Source organism: Ranitomeya imitator, chromosome 4 (genome assembly GCF_032444005.1).
Source record: "Ranitomeya imitator isolate aRanImi1 chromosome 4, aRanImi1.pri, whole genome shotgun sequence".
Lineage (NCBI taxonomy): Eukaryota > Metazoa > Chordata > Amphibia > Anura > Dendrobatidae > Ranitomeya > Ranitomeya imitator.
In genome coordinates, this window is record NC_091285.1 from 492,795,449 (window position 1) to 492,811,900 (window position 16,452).

Sequence of the window (16,452 nt, forward strand, 5' to 3'; positions counted from 1 at the left end):
AACACTGCACATTGTGAGAATTCACAAGTCTTCTGTCACACAGTGACTGCAGACATGTACCCCAAAGGCTGGGCAACCCCATTAAAATGCACAATAGTAACACTTTTCAGCTACTTTTCTAGATTATCAGCAAATAAATAAAACCACACATAGTTTAATAAAAATGAAAACTTGTAAAAACTCTCATGTTGTTTTTGATAGGCTAGCCTACAATACTTTTTTGAATTGGGAAAGACAGGAGACAACCCATAAGAGAAGAGCTAAGGTTTTCTCCATGGTGCTCATTTAAAATGAATGAGTGATGTGTAATACCTAGTCATTCTGAGTTCTCCAGAGCAGAAGCTGATTTATGCTGTGTACTTCTTTTCTGCCTTATAAAAGTAGGGTATCCTATTATACCCAAGACATAGCAGGGGCTGTCCCCTTAACCCTATTAACCCCCAAGCCTGTTTTCGCCTTCATGACCAGGCCAAATTTTACAATTTTGACCACTCACTTTATGAGGTAATAACTATGGAACGCATCAACGGATCACACTGATTCTGAGAAAGCTTTTTTGTGACATATTGTATGTCCTCCATGATAGTTGTACAATTTATTTGATATGACTTGCATTTATTTGTGAAAAAAATGAAATTTTTATTCCCTTAAATCAGAGTTATGTTATATAAAATAGTTAATAAATAAGATTTCTCTCATGTCTACTTTACATCAGCACAATTTTTTAAACATAATTTTTTTTGTTAGGACGTTATAAGGGTTAAAAGTTGACCAGTTATTTCTCATTTGTCCAACAAAATTTGCAAAACAATTTTTTTAGGGACCACATCACATTTGAAGTGACTTTGAGGTACCTCTATGACAGAAAATACCTAAAAGTGTAATAACCCTTCAGGTGCTTCACATGAATAAATGGAATGCGGATGGAAAAAATGAACACTTAACTTTTTTCACAAAAATTTTACTTTAGACCCAATTTCTTTTAGTTTTTTCAACGGTAACAGGAGAAAATAGACCCCAGAATTTGTTGAACAATTTCTACTGAGCATGCCCATATGTGGCATAAAACTACTGTTGATGCATGGCAGGATTTGGAAGGGAAGGAGCGCCATTTGACTTTTTGAATGTGAAATTGCTGAAATAATTAGCGGACACCAGGTCGCGTTTAAAGAGCCCCTGATGTGCCTAAGCAGTGGAAATAGCCCACAATTGACACCATTTTGGAAACTAGACCCCTCAGGGAACTTATCTAGATATGTTTAGGGCACCTTGAATCTTCAGGTGCTTCACAAAAGTTTACAACATTGAGCTGTGAAATTTATTTTTAGCCCAAAATTCTGCATTTTCACAAGGGTAACAGGAGAAACTGTACTGTACAATTTGTTATACAATTTCTCCTGAGTACACCGATACCCAATATGTGGAGAATAACTACTGTTTGAGCTAACGGCAGGGCTCAGAAGGGAAAGAGCGACATTTGACTTTTGAATGCAAAATTTGCTGGAGCACCTGATGTGCCTAAACAGTGGAAACCCCCCACAAGTGACACCATTTTGTAAACTAGTCACCTCAGGGAACGTATCTAGATGTGTGGTGAGTACCTTCAACACTGAAGTTTATGACATTGAGCCATGTAAATAAAAAAAAAAAATTTCCCCACGAAAATGTTCTTTTAGCCCCCAATTTTCTACTTTCACAAGATTAACAGGAGAAAATGGAACCCAAAATTTGTTGTGCAATATCTCCTAAGTACTCAGATACCCCATATGTGGGGGAAAACTACTATTTTAGCACATTGCTGACTTCAGAAAGGAACGAGTGACATTGAACCCAGACTTGGATATTGAATGGTCTGCGGGCGTCATGTTGTCCCTGATGTGCCTAAAAAGTGAAAATCCCCCACAAGTGACCCCATTTTGGAAACTAGACCATTCATGGAATGTATCTAGATGTGTGGTGAGCACCTTGAATCCCCACGTGCTTCACACAAAATTATAACATAGAGACGTGAAAATGAGAAAATTACATTTTTCACACAGAAATGTTATTTTAGCACCTTTTTTTATTTTCACGAGTGTAACAGGACAAAATGGATCTGAAAAAAGGCAAAGGCCAGAATTAAAAAAGCAACATATTTTGATGGACTGGTTTGAGGGTGCCATGGCACATTGGCGGAGTCCCTGTGGTGCCAGAACAGCAGAAGAACCCCCATAAGTGACCCCATTTTACACAACTACACTTCTCAATTAATTCATCTAGGGGTGCAGTGATCATGATGTGCCACAGAATTTGATACAATTGGGCAGTGAAGAAAAAATAATTACATTTTTACTACCAAAATTTAGTTGCCCCAGATTTTACATTTTCATAAGGGAAATGGGCAAAAATGACCAACTCATGTTTCTGGAGACATGCACCCATAAATTAGGTGGGCTGTCATCGCTACAGAAATGTCAAGCATGTGGACATTAAATGTGGTTTAGGCCCACTGGGGCTCAGAAGGGAGGGGGGTGTTTGGACTTGGGAGCGCAGAATTTGCTGAATTTCTTTTGGGGGCCGAGGAGTCATTTCGCTTTTCCAGAGTCCGGAAAGTGACTTCCTTTTCCTACATTGAGCAGACAAATTAGAAAAAATAACTGGGTAGATTGGTAAAAGGGGCAATTTTAAGTTCACAGTACTATATAATATGATGACTGCTGTATATCGAGAGGATAAAAACTTTGATGGGAGTGCTTCTTTAATTAATCTATCGGATGTTAGGTTCTTGTTTTTAAATTAATGTCCTTCCCTATTCTCTAGGAACATGATGATGATTTTGAAATGTTGTCTTTCTGGCTGTCCAACGTCCACCATTTCCTCAACTGTTTGAAACAGTACAGTGGAGAAGAGGTAAGCCGTACATCAAACCTCAGAGATGCAAATATTTGCTTCAAAAATCATGTGGGTAAAAAAGGCCTTCCTGTATAGATCAGTGGCTCTGTCTCAACTAAACCGTCTGCTGGTTTATATCCACCTGTGGCAGCCTCAGGAGACTTGATAGCAGGTTATGAGCTTTCTTATTCCTTTTTTTTTATTTTGAAGGTTTTTTTTAAAGATAGTTTCTAAATACATTAAAAATTCTGATTTTATAATAAGTTATTCATTTTTTTTAAACTACAAGGAAGTGTTATTAAAGGAAAGATAAAAGGAAAAATCTGACCTAGTGCAGTGCAATACAAATACATACAGTGTAACAGTATAAAACAGAATACAGAAAGTAAAGACAGGGACAATGCCTGTGTGAATTTTTACTCATGGGTACAATGGAGGTATCTTATTAAGGCACATTAAAGGGAAGCTGTCACCAGGAATAACGCTGTTAACCTGCATACAATAATAATAATCTTTATATGGAGCTAATTTGCAGGTTAAGAGGGTTATGATGCAGTAGAAAATGACCTTTATTCTCCCCGCCAGCATTCGGTATTCAGTCATAGGGGCGGCGCCGGTTCAGTCACTGCTCTGAGTATACAGAGCGGCCACTATAACCATGCCCCAGGCCCTGACTGACAGCCGGCCACATTGTGGAGCCAGTGTCAGTCATAGGGCACAGGGCGTGGATACAGCAGCCACTTTGTATACTCAGAGCGGTGACTGAACCCGAAGCACTTCTACGACTGAATGCGGACGGGGAGAATTATTATTTACTAGATTGTGGCCCGATTCTAACGCATCGGGTATTCTAGAATATGCATGTCCCTGTAATATATGGACAATGATGATTCCAGAATTCGCGGCAGACTGTGCCCGTTGCCGATTGGTCGAGGCAACCTTTATGACATCATCGTCGCCATGGCAACCATTATGACATCATCGTCGCTGTGCCCGTTGCTGATTGGTCGAGGCCGCTAGGCCTCGACCAATCAGAGACGCGGGATTTCTACGTCCTTTATGACATCATCGTCGCTGTGCCCGTTGCTGATTGGTCGAGGCCTGGCGGCCTGGACCAATCAGAGAGCCGGGATTTCCAGGACAGACAGACAGACAGACAGACAGACAGACGGAAAAACCCTTAGGCAATTATATATATAGATTATTATTTATTTATATAGCACCATTAATTCCATGGTGCTGTACATGAGAAGGGGTTACATCAAAATACAAATATCACTTACAGTAAACAAAACTAACAATAACAGGCTGATATAGAGGTAAAAGGACCCTGCCCTTGCGGGCTTACATTCTACAGGATTATGGGGAAGGAGACAGTAGGTCGAGGCTTGCAGTAGCTCCAATGGTGTTGAGGTGGCCGTGTGGTCATTACAGGTTGTAAGCTTCTTTGAAGAGGTGGGTTTTCAGGTTTCTTTTGAAGGATCCAAATGTGGTGGATAACGGGACAAGTTGGGGCACAGAATTCCTGAGTTTGGGGGATATTCGGGAGAAGTCTTGGAGGCGATCGGGTGAGGAGCGAATAAGCGTGGAGGAGAAAAGTAGGTCTTGGGAGGGCCGGAGATTATGTGAGGGAAGATATTGAGAGATTAGTTTGGAAATATACGGAGAAGAAAGGTTATGGATGGCTTTGTAGGTCAGTGTTAGTAGCTTAAACTGGATACGCTGGGAAATTGGGAGCCAGTGAAGGGATTTGCAAAGAGGGGAAGCAGGAGTGTAGCGAGGAAAGAAATTAATTAGTCGGGCAGCAGAGTTAAGGACAGAATGGAGGGGTGTGAGAGTGTTAGAAGGTAGGCCACAGAGGAGGATGTTGCAGTAGTCGAGGCGGGAGATGATTAGGGCATGCACAAGCATTTTGGTAGAGTGAGGGTTGAGGAAAGGACGGATTCTGGAAATATTTTTGAGCTGGAGGTGACAGGAGGTGGCGAGAGCTTGGATCTGCGGTTTGAAGGACAGGGCAGAATCCAGGGTTACTCCGAGACAGTGGATTTTAGGGACAGGGGAAAGCGATTTCATTTATTTTGATAGATCAGGTAGGGAAGATATGCGAGATGGAGGAAAGATAATTAGTTCAGATTTGTCCACATTGAGCTTGAGGAAGCGAGAGAAGGAGGATATGGCGGATAGACACACTGGGATTCTGGAGAGCAGAGAGGTGACATCTGGGCCAGAGAGGTAGATCTGAGTGTCATCAGCATATAGATGGTACTGGAAGCCATAGGACCTTATGAGTTGTCCCAGGCCAAGTGTATAGATTGAGAAGAGTAAGGGCCCACGGACAGAGCCTTGAGGGACACCAACAGAGAGGGGGCGAAATGAAGAGGTAGTATGGGAGTAGGAAACGCTAAATGTGTGGTTGGTAAGGTATCAGGAGATCCAAGATAGGGCAAGGTCTTTGACCCCAAAGGAAGAGAGGACCTGTAGTAGGAGACAGTGGTCAACTGTGTCGAAGGCAGAGGACTGGTCTAGAAGGAGGAGTATAGAGAATTGTCTGTTAGCTTTGGCTGTAAGTAAGTCGTTAATAATTTTGGTCAGGGCAGTCTCAGTGGAATGGTGGGGACGAAAGCCAGATTGTAGGTTGTCGAAGAGAGAGTTAGATGCAAAGTGAGAGGAAAGTTCAGCATGGACATTCTGCTCAAGGAGTTTGGATGGACATAGCGCTTGGGTCTAGGGATGGCTTTTTGAGGATAGCCCCAACTTTAGCCCCAACCCTAGCCCTAACCCTAACTTTAGCCCCAAGCCTAACCCTAACTTTAGCCCCAATCCTAACCCTAGCTTTAGCCCAACTCCTCTAGCTGCCGGCTGGCAGATCATGGCGCATGCAACTGCCATTTTCTTACTGTATGAAGATGCCGGCGGCCAAGAGGGGATGCAGGAGGACCCATCGACACCGGTAAGTATAACAGGGTCCCCGAATTCCCCTATTTTTTTTTTTTTTTTTGCGGCCGCCAGTAAACAGTTAATTACCGGCGATCACAAAACAAGGGTCGGTAAAAACCGACCCCGATCATGTTCTTTGGGGTCTCGACTACCTCCGGCACTCCGAGACCCAAAGATCTTCCGGGTGCCGGCCATTTTTTTGGCCGGAACAAGATGGCGGCGCCCATCGGGAGCCACAAGGAGCACCGGGGGAGACAGGTGAGTATCGGGGGGTGATCGGGGACCCCTTTTCTCTGCCCTCTGATGTGCGATCACAGGACACAGAAATTAAATGGGAAATCGTGTTTTGTTTTTTCGACCGCCGGTAAACAGTTAATTAACGGTGATCGCAACCCGGGGGTCTGTAAAAAAAACCCCGAATCATGTTCTCTGGGGTCTCGGCTACCGCCGGCAACCGAGATCCCAGAGAAAATCCCACTCTGGGGTGCGCTATTCACTTTTTCGGTTAATTAACGGCGCTGTGGTTTAAGGAGCCTTAACTGCCGCCATTAAAAGGCGTATCGGCGGTCGTTAAGGGGTTAAGTTAAATAAACTAGTTTATAAGGACATATTAGGCGAAAGAGTCATTCCATCTTGCATTTGAGGCAAATCTCTCCTCTAAGCGGACAATACTGTGGCCACTCTCAATGCAGTCAGATATGCCTAATACAACATGTATAGCTGGCGGGCTCTACACTGAGGATACTTTTTGCTAGAATATTCTCCTTGGGAATGTCACCAATGACAATTTCCCATTTAGTCTTTCTTGCTGCAACACTCTATTCTTGCAAAAGGAGATGAGACATTAGACCACATTCACACGTTCAGTATTGGTTCAGTATTTGTAAACCAAAACCAGGAGTGGGTGATAAACACAGAAGTGGTGACGTGTTTCAATGATACTTTTCGTCTGATTGTTCCACTCCTGGTTTTGGCTTATAAATACTGAGATAAAATACTCCCCAAATAGTTAATGTGCGAACGAGGCTTTATAGAAATACTGCTGTTTGAAGGCCATACTGGGTTTGGTAAGCTTGTTTTCATTTGACCTTATGGAGAAACTTACCACTAAACAAAGCAAACTCTTTCCATAGGGCTTCATACCATTAGAGCACTATGGGAGCTGGAATATGATCAAAATATTGTATATTGTACATACCGTATACTACACAGTGAGGTCTGGAAATCAGACTCTTTTTATTGTTCATTTGATGTTATTGTATAACAAAGGAGTTTTATAGTTAAGAGAATTCAGCTACATGTCATTCAGACATTTCCCGAACTGATCCAAACACTGATATTATTAGTATTCATATGAGGGCCAACAGCCCGAAACACCGTGTCTGCGAATTGAGATACTGATTTGGCTTTAATCCTAAGTCATATTGCACGACTCGTTAAAGAGTTGATTGTGACTTGTAGGATCGCTACTTCCAATAGGTGGCGCTATAGAGTTTAAGTCCTCTTTTTCTCAGAAGAGGCAATTTGCATACTCTCACTTAGACATTTACATAAAGAGGTGGCCGCTATCTCTCCATTACATTACACTGTTTGTTGTATGCTTTGGCTCCCAACTCTGGACATTTTTTTTACATTACTTGATCACATAGCTGGCCATAAACTCATATAATGTGGCTGCTATTACAAGAGCGCATTGTGTTGCAAAGAAATCCTTCCCTGGCCACTTTGTGTGTGTTTAATCTAAATGTCTTATATAGGAAGTATTTCCTCTTCTCTTTTGTATTAGTTTCTATATGTGATTTTCAGGCAATAGCACAATGTCCACAGCACTATCTGTATGAAAAAGTAAATGTAATATTGTTGCATGATTTATTATTTGCAGGAGTTCATGAAATATAATGCTCCACTTCAGAATAAGAACTGTCTGAAGAACTTTGATTTATCAGAATACAGGCAGATTATCAGTGATTTGGCTATTCGGATCTACCACCAATTCATCACTGTGATGGAGAATAATCTGCAGCCGATGATTGGTAAAGAAAATACCCAAAACGAGTAATAGTGCCTTGATAAAGTATTCATACACCATGAAGTTTTCCCGGATTTTATTTAGTGGTATCGGACTACAGGGGGTTGAATACAAATGCACTTGACAATTTTCAGATTTATATTTTTCTAATTTTTAGAAAACTGTATATCATTTTGTTTACAGTTCACAAATACTTGCTACTTTGTATTGGCATATCACATAAAAAAATAAAAAACATTTACTTTTGTGGGTGTAAAGTGAAAAATGTTGTAAAGTTTTACGGGGTATGAATACTTTTCAAGGCACTGTAGTTGGATTGTGATGTTGACTGATGTATCATGCATTCTGTTCTAGTGCCTGGGATGCTGGAATATGAAAGCCTTCACGGGATATCGGTGGCAAAGCCTACAGGATTCCGCAAGCGATCGTCCAGTATAGACGATACAGATGCCTATACCATGACTTCAATACTCCAGCAGCTGAGTTATTTTTACACTACTATGTGTCAGCACGGCATGGATGCTGAGCTCCAGAAACAGACTGTAAAGCAGCTTTTCTTCCTGATTTCCACTGTCACGCTCAATAGTCTTTTCCTGCGGAAGGACATGTGCTCATGTAGAAAAGGAATGCAGATAAGGTACGAAGTTCATTGTGTCAAATGCAAAATCAAAAATGATTTGTAAAAGGTTTATGAGCTTGTATGATCTGATCGAAGTTTAGAGAAATAATTTCTCACCTTATACTTACCCGGCCTCCCGGTGTCCGTCCGGCCGTCTTCTCCCTGGGCGCCGCCATCTTGCAAAATGGCGGGCGCATGCGCAGTGCGCCCGCCGAATCTGCCGGCCGGCAGATTCGTTACAAAGTGCATTTTGATCACTGAGATATAACCTATCTCAGTGGTCAAAATAAAAAAAATAGTAAATGACCCCCCCCCCCTTTGTCACCCCCATAGGTAGGGACAATAAAAAAATTAAGAATTTTTTTTTTTTCCACTAAGGTTAGAATAGGGGTAGGGGTAGGGTTAGGGTTAGGGTATTTTCAGCCATTTTAACCCTAAAAAACTTCCTAGAAAACACACAGACTCTGCATAGAAAACTGCATCAAAAAACGCATCAAAAAAGCACCAAAAAAAGGACCTGCGTTTTCTGCCAAGAGCTGCGGTTTTTAGTCGTGAAAAAAAAGGAGGGAAATCAGGAACGTGTGAACATAGCCTTAGAGCTGTTACATGTAATCCTGCCACCTCAGTTCAAACAAGGGCAGGGATTTAGCTTTCTTGAGACTAAAGGAGTCTAAGGTTGGTGCTTTGTACTGGGAGTGTGTGAGTAATAATGGAGTGAATGAGCTGGGGGCCGATTCAGCTACAATAGAAAAGCCAGTGCTCATTGCCTTGTGGGAACTGTAGGCTAGAGGCACAGAGGGAGCTCTAACAGGCCTTCCATAATGTCAATAATAAACCAGAAGGAAGGCTTCATGGGACTGAAAGGGAGCTAAAAAGGCAATATAAAGGTAATGTACCGTATATACTCGAGTATAAGCCGACCCCCTAATTTTGCCACAAAAAACTGGGAAAACTTAATAACTCGAGTATAAGTAAAATTAATTGAGACATCAATAGGTTAAGTGTTTTTGAATATACATATTGAATCAGGAGCCCCATATAATGCTCCATAGAGTTTATGATGGGCTCCATAAGATGCTCCATATTAAAATATGCCCCATATAATGCTGCACAAATGCTGATTATGGCCCCATAAGATGCTCCATAGAGATATTTGCCCCGTATAATGCTCCACAAATGTGGATTATGGCCCCATAAGATGCTCCATACAGATAATTGCCCCATATAATGCTGCACATGGCCCCATAAGATGCTCCATACAGATATTTGGCCCATATAATGCTGCACATGGCCCCATAAGATGCTCCATACAGATAACTGCCCCATATAATGCTGCACATGTCACATAAGATGCCCCATACACATATTTGCCCCCATATAATGCAGCACATGGCCACATTAGATTCTCCATACAGATATTTGCCCTGTATAATGCTCCACAAATGATGATTATGACCCCATAAGATGCTCCATACAGACATTTGCCCCGTATAATGCTCCACAAATGTGGATTATGGCCCCATAAGAAGCTCCATACAGATATTTGCCCCCATATCATGCTGCACATGGCCCCATATAATGCTGCACATGGCCCCATACAGATGCCCCATACAGATATTTGCCCCCAAATCTTGCTGCACATGGCCACATAAGATGCTCCATACAGATATTTGCCCCGTATAATGCTCCACAAATGTTGATTATGGCCCCATAAGATGCTCCATACAGACATTTGCCCCGTATAATGCTCCACAAATGTGGATTATGGCCCCATAAGATGCTCCATACAGATATTTGCCCCTATATCATGCTGCACATGGCCCCATATAATGCTGCACATGGCCCCATACAGATATTTGCCCCCATATCATGCTGCACGTGGCCACATAAGATGCCCCATACAGATATTTGCCCCCATATAATGCTGCACATGGCCCCATACAGATGCCCCATACAGATATTTGCCCCCATATAATGCTGCACATGGCCCCATACAGATGCCCCATATAGATATTTGCCCCCATATCATGCTGCACATGGTCCCATAAGATGTTCCATACAGATATTTGCCCCCATATCATGCTGCACATGGCCACATAAGATGACCCATACAGATATTTGCCCCCATATAATGCTGCACATGGCCACATAAGATGCCCCATACAGATATTTGCCCCCATATAATGCTGCACATGGCCACATAAGATGCCCCATACAGATATTTGCCCCCATATAATGCTGCACATGGCCACATAAGATGCCCCATACAGATATTTGCCCCCATATAATGCTACACATGGCCACATAAGATGACCCATACAGATATTTGCCCCATATGCTGTTGCTGCGATTAAAAAAATTACATACTCACCTCTCTGACCCCCGGCACTTGCTATAGTCACCTGCTCCCCATTCCACCGCTGACCGCCGCTGTGTCTTCCCCATCCTCTGCACCGACGTTCAGGAAGAGGGCGGCGTGCACACTGACCTGAGCGTCACTGCGGAAGACACAGCGGCGCCGACGGTGAAACGAGGCACAGGTGAATATTGCGCACTGCATCCGTCATACTCACCTGTACCTGGCACTGTCGCTGCATGTCTGTTCCCCGATGCCGCATTTTCTTCCTGTAGTGAGCGGTCACCGTTACCGCTCATTACAGTAATGAATATGCAGCTCCACCCCTACGGGAGGTGGAGCTGCATATTCATTACTGTAATGAGCGGTACCATGTGACCGCTCACTACAGGAAGAATCTGCAGCGCCGGGGAAGCAGGGACCTGCAGGGACCGCGCCAGGAGCAAGTGAGTATAATTAGACAGCCCCCGCTCCCCCTCCCCTGCCGACCCCTGGGTATGATTCGAGTATAAGCCAAGAGGGGGACTTTCAGCCCAAAAAAGTGGGCTGAAAATCTTTGGCTTATACTCGAGTATATATGGTAACTGGGGGTTAGGTGAACTCATTTCATGAATAGTCCAACTGTTTTTTTTCTCTCTATTTTTATACCCCTCAAACAAAAATTACTTATTGGGGACTGATGTTTGTCAGATAACTTACAGTACAGACCAAAAGTTTGGACACACCTTCTCATTTAAAGATTTTTCTGTATTTTCATGACTATGAAAATTGTACATTCACAATGAAGGCATCAAAACTATGAATTAACACATGTGGAATTATATACTTAACAAAAAAGTGTGAAACAACTGAAATTATATCTTATATTCTAGGTTATTCAAAGTAGCCACCTTTTGCTTTGATAACTGCTTAGCACACTCTTGGCATTCTCTTGATGAGCTTCAAGAGCTAGTCTCCGGGAATGGTTTTCACTTCACAGGCGTGCCCTGTCAGGTTTAATAAGTGGGATTTTTTGCCTTATATATGGGGTTGGGACTATCAGTTGTGTTGAGCAGAAGTGTGGTGGATTCACAGCTGATAGTCCTACTGAAATAGACAGTTAGAATTTGTATTACGACAAGAAAAAAGCATCTAAGTAAAGAAAAATGAGTGGCCATCATTACTTTAAGAAATGAAGGTCAGTCAGTTGGAAAAATTGGGAAAAGTTTGAAAGTGTTCCCAAGTGCAGTGGCAAAAACCATCAAGCGCTACAAAGAAACTGGCTCACATGAGGACTGCTCAAGGAAAGGAAGACCAAGAGTCACCTCTGCTTCTGAGGATAAGTTTATCTGAGTGACCAGCCTCAGAAATCGCAGGTTGACAGCAGCTCAGATTAGAGACCAGGTCTGTTATGGCTGGCAATCAGGCAACACAGCGTGCAGTAATCAGCGCACATACAGAGATCTGGCAATAACCAAAAACAATAGGACGAGCTCTGAGACGTGGAATCTCTGTAGACTGCAGTACCTGATCTATCCTCACACAACTATAAGCAGCAGTGGATTGCGCCTATCACTACCTATGCAACTCGGCACTGCCTGAGGAGCTGACTAGCCTGAAGATAGAAATACAAGCCTAACTTACCTCAGAGAAATACCCCAAAGGAATAGGCAGCCCCCCACATATAATGACTGTTAGCAAGATGAAAAGACAAACGTAGGAATGAAATAGATTCAGCAAAGTGAGGCCCGATATTCTAGACAGAGCGAGGATAGCAAAGAGAGCTATGCAGTCTACAAAAAACCAAAAACGAATACCACGCAAAGGGGCAAAAAGACCCACCGTGCCGAACTAACAGCACGGCGGTGCACCCCTTTGCTTCTCAGAGCTTCCAGCAAAAGTTAATAGCAAGCTGGACAGAAAAAACAGAAAACAAACTAGAAGCACTTATCTAGCAGAGCAGCAGGCCCAAGGAAAGATGCAGTAGCTCAGATCCAACACTGGAACATTGACAAGGAGCAAGGAAGACAGACTCAGGTGGAGCTAAATAGCAAGGCAGCCAACGAGCTCACCAAAACACCTGAGGGAGGAAGCCCAGAGACTGCAATACCACTTGTGACCACAGAAGTGAACTCAGCCACAGAATTCACAACAGTACCCCCCCCCTTGAGGAGGGGTCACCGAACCCTCACCAGAACCCCCAGGCCGACCAGGATGAGCCACATGAAAGGCACGAACAAGATCTGGGGCATGGACATCAGAGGCAAAAACCCAGGAATTATCTTCCTGAGCATAACCCTTCCATTTGACCAGATACTGGAGTTTCCGTCTAGAGACACGAGAATCCAAAATCTTCTCCACAATATACTCCAATTCCCCCTCCACCAAAACAGGGGCAGGAGGCTCCACAGATGGAACCATAGGTGCCACGTATCTCCTCAACAACGACCTATGGAATACATTATGTATGGAAAAGGAGTCTGGGAGGATCAGACGAAAAGACACCGGATTGAGAATCTCAGAAATCCTATACGGACCAATAAAACGAGGTTTAAATTTAGGAGAGGAAACCTTCATAGGAATATGACGAGAAGATAACCAAACCAGATCCCCAACACGAAGTCGGGGTCCCACACGGCGTCTGCGATTAGCGAAAAGCTGAGCCTTCTCCTGGGACAAGGTCAAATTGTCCACTACCTGAGTCCAGATCTGCTGCAACCTGTCCACCACAGAATCCACACCAGGACAGTCCGAAGACTCAACCTGTCCTGAAGAGAAACGAGGATGGAACCCAGAATTGCAGAAAAATGGAGAGACCAAGGTAGCCGAGCTGGCCCGATTATTAAGGGCGAACTCAGCCAACGGCAAAAATGACACCCAATCATCCTGGTCAGCGGAAACAAAACATCTCAGATATGTTTCCAAGGTCTGATTGGTTCGTTCGGTCTGGCCATTAGTCTGAGGATGGAAGGCCGAGGAGAAAGATAGGTCAATGCCCATCCTACCACAAAAGGCTCGCCAGAACCTCGAGACAAACTGGGAACCTCTGTCAGAAACAATATTCTCAGGAATGCCATGTAAACGAACCACATGCTGGAAGAACAAAGGCACCAAATCAGAGGAGGAAGGCAATTTAACCAAGGGCACCAGATGGACCATTTTAGAAAAGCGATCACAGACCACCCAAATGACCGACATTTTTTGAGAAACGGGAAGATCAGAAATGAAATCCATCGAAATATGTGTCCAAGGCCTCTTCGGGACCGGCAAGGGCAAAAGCAACCCACTGGCACGTGAACAGCAGGGCTTAGCCCTAGCACAAATTCCACAGGACTGCACAAAAACACGCACATCCCGTGACAGAGATGGCCACCAGAAGGATCTAGCAACCAACTCCCTGGTACCAAAGATTCCTGGATGACCGGCCAGCACCGAACAATGAAGTTCAGAGATAACTTTACTAGTCCACCTATCAGGGACGAACAGTTTCTCGGCCGGACAACGATCAGGTTTATTAGCCTGAAATTTCTGCAACACTCTCCGCAAATCAGGGGAAATGGCAGACACAATGACTCCTTCCTTGAGGATACTCGCCGGCTCAGATAACCCCGGAGAGTCGGGCACAAAACTCCTAGACAGAGCATCCGCCTTCACATTTTTAGAGCCCGGAAGGTATGAAATCACAAAATCAAAACGAGCAAAAAATAACGACCAACGGGCCTGTCTAGGATTCAAGCGCTTGGCAGACTCAAGATAAGTAAGGTTCTTATGATCAGTCAAAACCACCACGCGATGCTTAGCACCCTCAAGCCAATGACGCCACTCCTCGAATGCCCACTTCATGGCCAGCAACTCTCGGTTGCCCACATCATAATTACGCTCAGCAGCAGAAAATTTCCTGGAAAAGAAAGCACATGGTTTGAACACTGAGCAACCAGAACCTCTCTGTGACAAAACCGCCCCTGCACCAATCTCAGAAGCATCAACCTCGACCTGGAACGGAAGAGAAACATCAGGTTGACACAACACAGGGGCACAGCAAAAACGACGCTTCAACTCCTGAAAAGCTTCCACGGCAGCAGAAGACCAATTAACCAAATCAGCACCCTTCTTGGTCAAATCGGTCAATGGTCTGGCAATGCTAGAAAAATTACAGATGAAGCGACGATAAAAATTAGCAAAGCCCAGGAATTTCTGCAGACTTTTTAGAGATGTCGGCTGAGTCCAATGCTGGATGGCCTGAACCTTAACCGGATCCATCTCGATAGTAGAAGGGGAAAAGATGAACCCCCTTAATCCGAGCAAACAAGTCAGAAATCAATGGCAAGGGATACTGAAACTTAACAGTGATCTTATTAAGAAGGCGGTAATCAATACACGGTCTTAGCGAACCATCCTTCTTGGCTACAAAAAAGAACCCTGCTCCCAATGGTGACGACGATGGGCGAATATGTCCCTTCTCCAGGGACTCCTTCACATAACTGCGCATAGCGGTGTGTTCAGGTACGGACAAATTAAACAAACGACCCTTAGGGAATTTACTACCAGGAATCAAATCGATAGCACAATCACAATTCCTATGCGGAGGTAGGGCATCAGACTTGGACTCTTCAAATACATCCTGAAAGTCCGACAAGAACTCTGGGATGTCAGAAGGAATGGATGACGAAATAGACAAAAATGGAACATCACCATGTACTCCCTGACAACCCCAGCTGGTTACCGACATAGAGTTCCAATCCAATACTGGATTATGGGTTTGTAGCCATGGCAACCCCAACACGACCACATCATGCAAATTATGCAGTACCAGAAAGCGAATAACTTCCTGATGTGCAGGAGCCATGCACATGGTCAGCTGGGCCCAGTACTGAGGCTTATTCTTGGCCAAAGGTGTAACATCAATACCTCTCAACGGAATAGGACACCGCAAAGGCTCCAAGAAAAACCCACAACGTTTAGCATAATCCAAATCCATCAGATTCAGGGCAGCGCCTGAATCCACAAACGCCATGACAGAATACGATGACAAAGAGCACATTAAGGTAATGGACAAAAGGAATTTGGACTGTACAGTACCAATAACGGCAGAGCTATCGAACCGCCTAGTGCGTTTAGGACAATTAGAAATAGCATGAGTAGAATCACCACAATAGAAACACAGACCATTCAGACGTCTGTGTTCTTGCCGTTCTGCTTTAGTCATAGTCCTGTCGCACTGCATAGGCTCAGGTTTACTCTCAGACAATACCGCCAGATGGTGCACAGATTTACGCTCGCGCAAGCGACGACCGATCTGAATGGCCAAGGACATAGACTCATTCAAACCAGCAGGCATAGGAAATCCCACCATTACATCCTTAAGAGCTTCAGAGAGACCCTTTCTGAACAAAGCCGCTAGTGCAGATTCATTCCACAGAGTGAGTACTGACCACTTCCTAAATTTCTGACAATATACTTCTACATCATCCTGACCCTGGCATAAAGCCAGCAGATTTTTCTCAGCCTGATCCACTGAATTAGGCTCATCGTAAAGCAATCCCAGTGCCTGGAAAAATGCATCAACATTACTCAATGCAGAATCTCCTGGTGCAAGAGAAAACGCCCAGTCCTGTGGGTCGCCGCGCAAAAAAGAAATAATAATCAAAACCTGTTGAATAG

At 43.8% G+C, this 16,452-nt stretch overlaps 1 protein-coding gene across 1 annotated transcript in view; it reads left to right on the forward strand.

The window, feature by feature from the left end:
* The window catches only part of MYO5C (myosin VC), a 337,314-nt gene that overhangs the window by 298,127 nt on the left and 22,735 nt on the right, over nucleotides 1-16,452 (forward strand). The window contains exons 36-38 of the mRNA XM_069765981.1: nucleotides 2,800-2,889; nucleotides 7,691-7,841; nucleotides 8,192-8,474. Of these exons, the coding sequence (XP_069622082.1) occupies nucleotides 2,800-2,889; nucleotides 7,691-7,841; nucleotides 8,192-8,474 (524 nt within the window). The remainder of the gene's footprint in view (nucleotides 1-2,799; nucleotides 2,890-7,690; nucleotides 7,842-8,191; nucleotides 8,475-16,452) is intronic.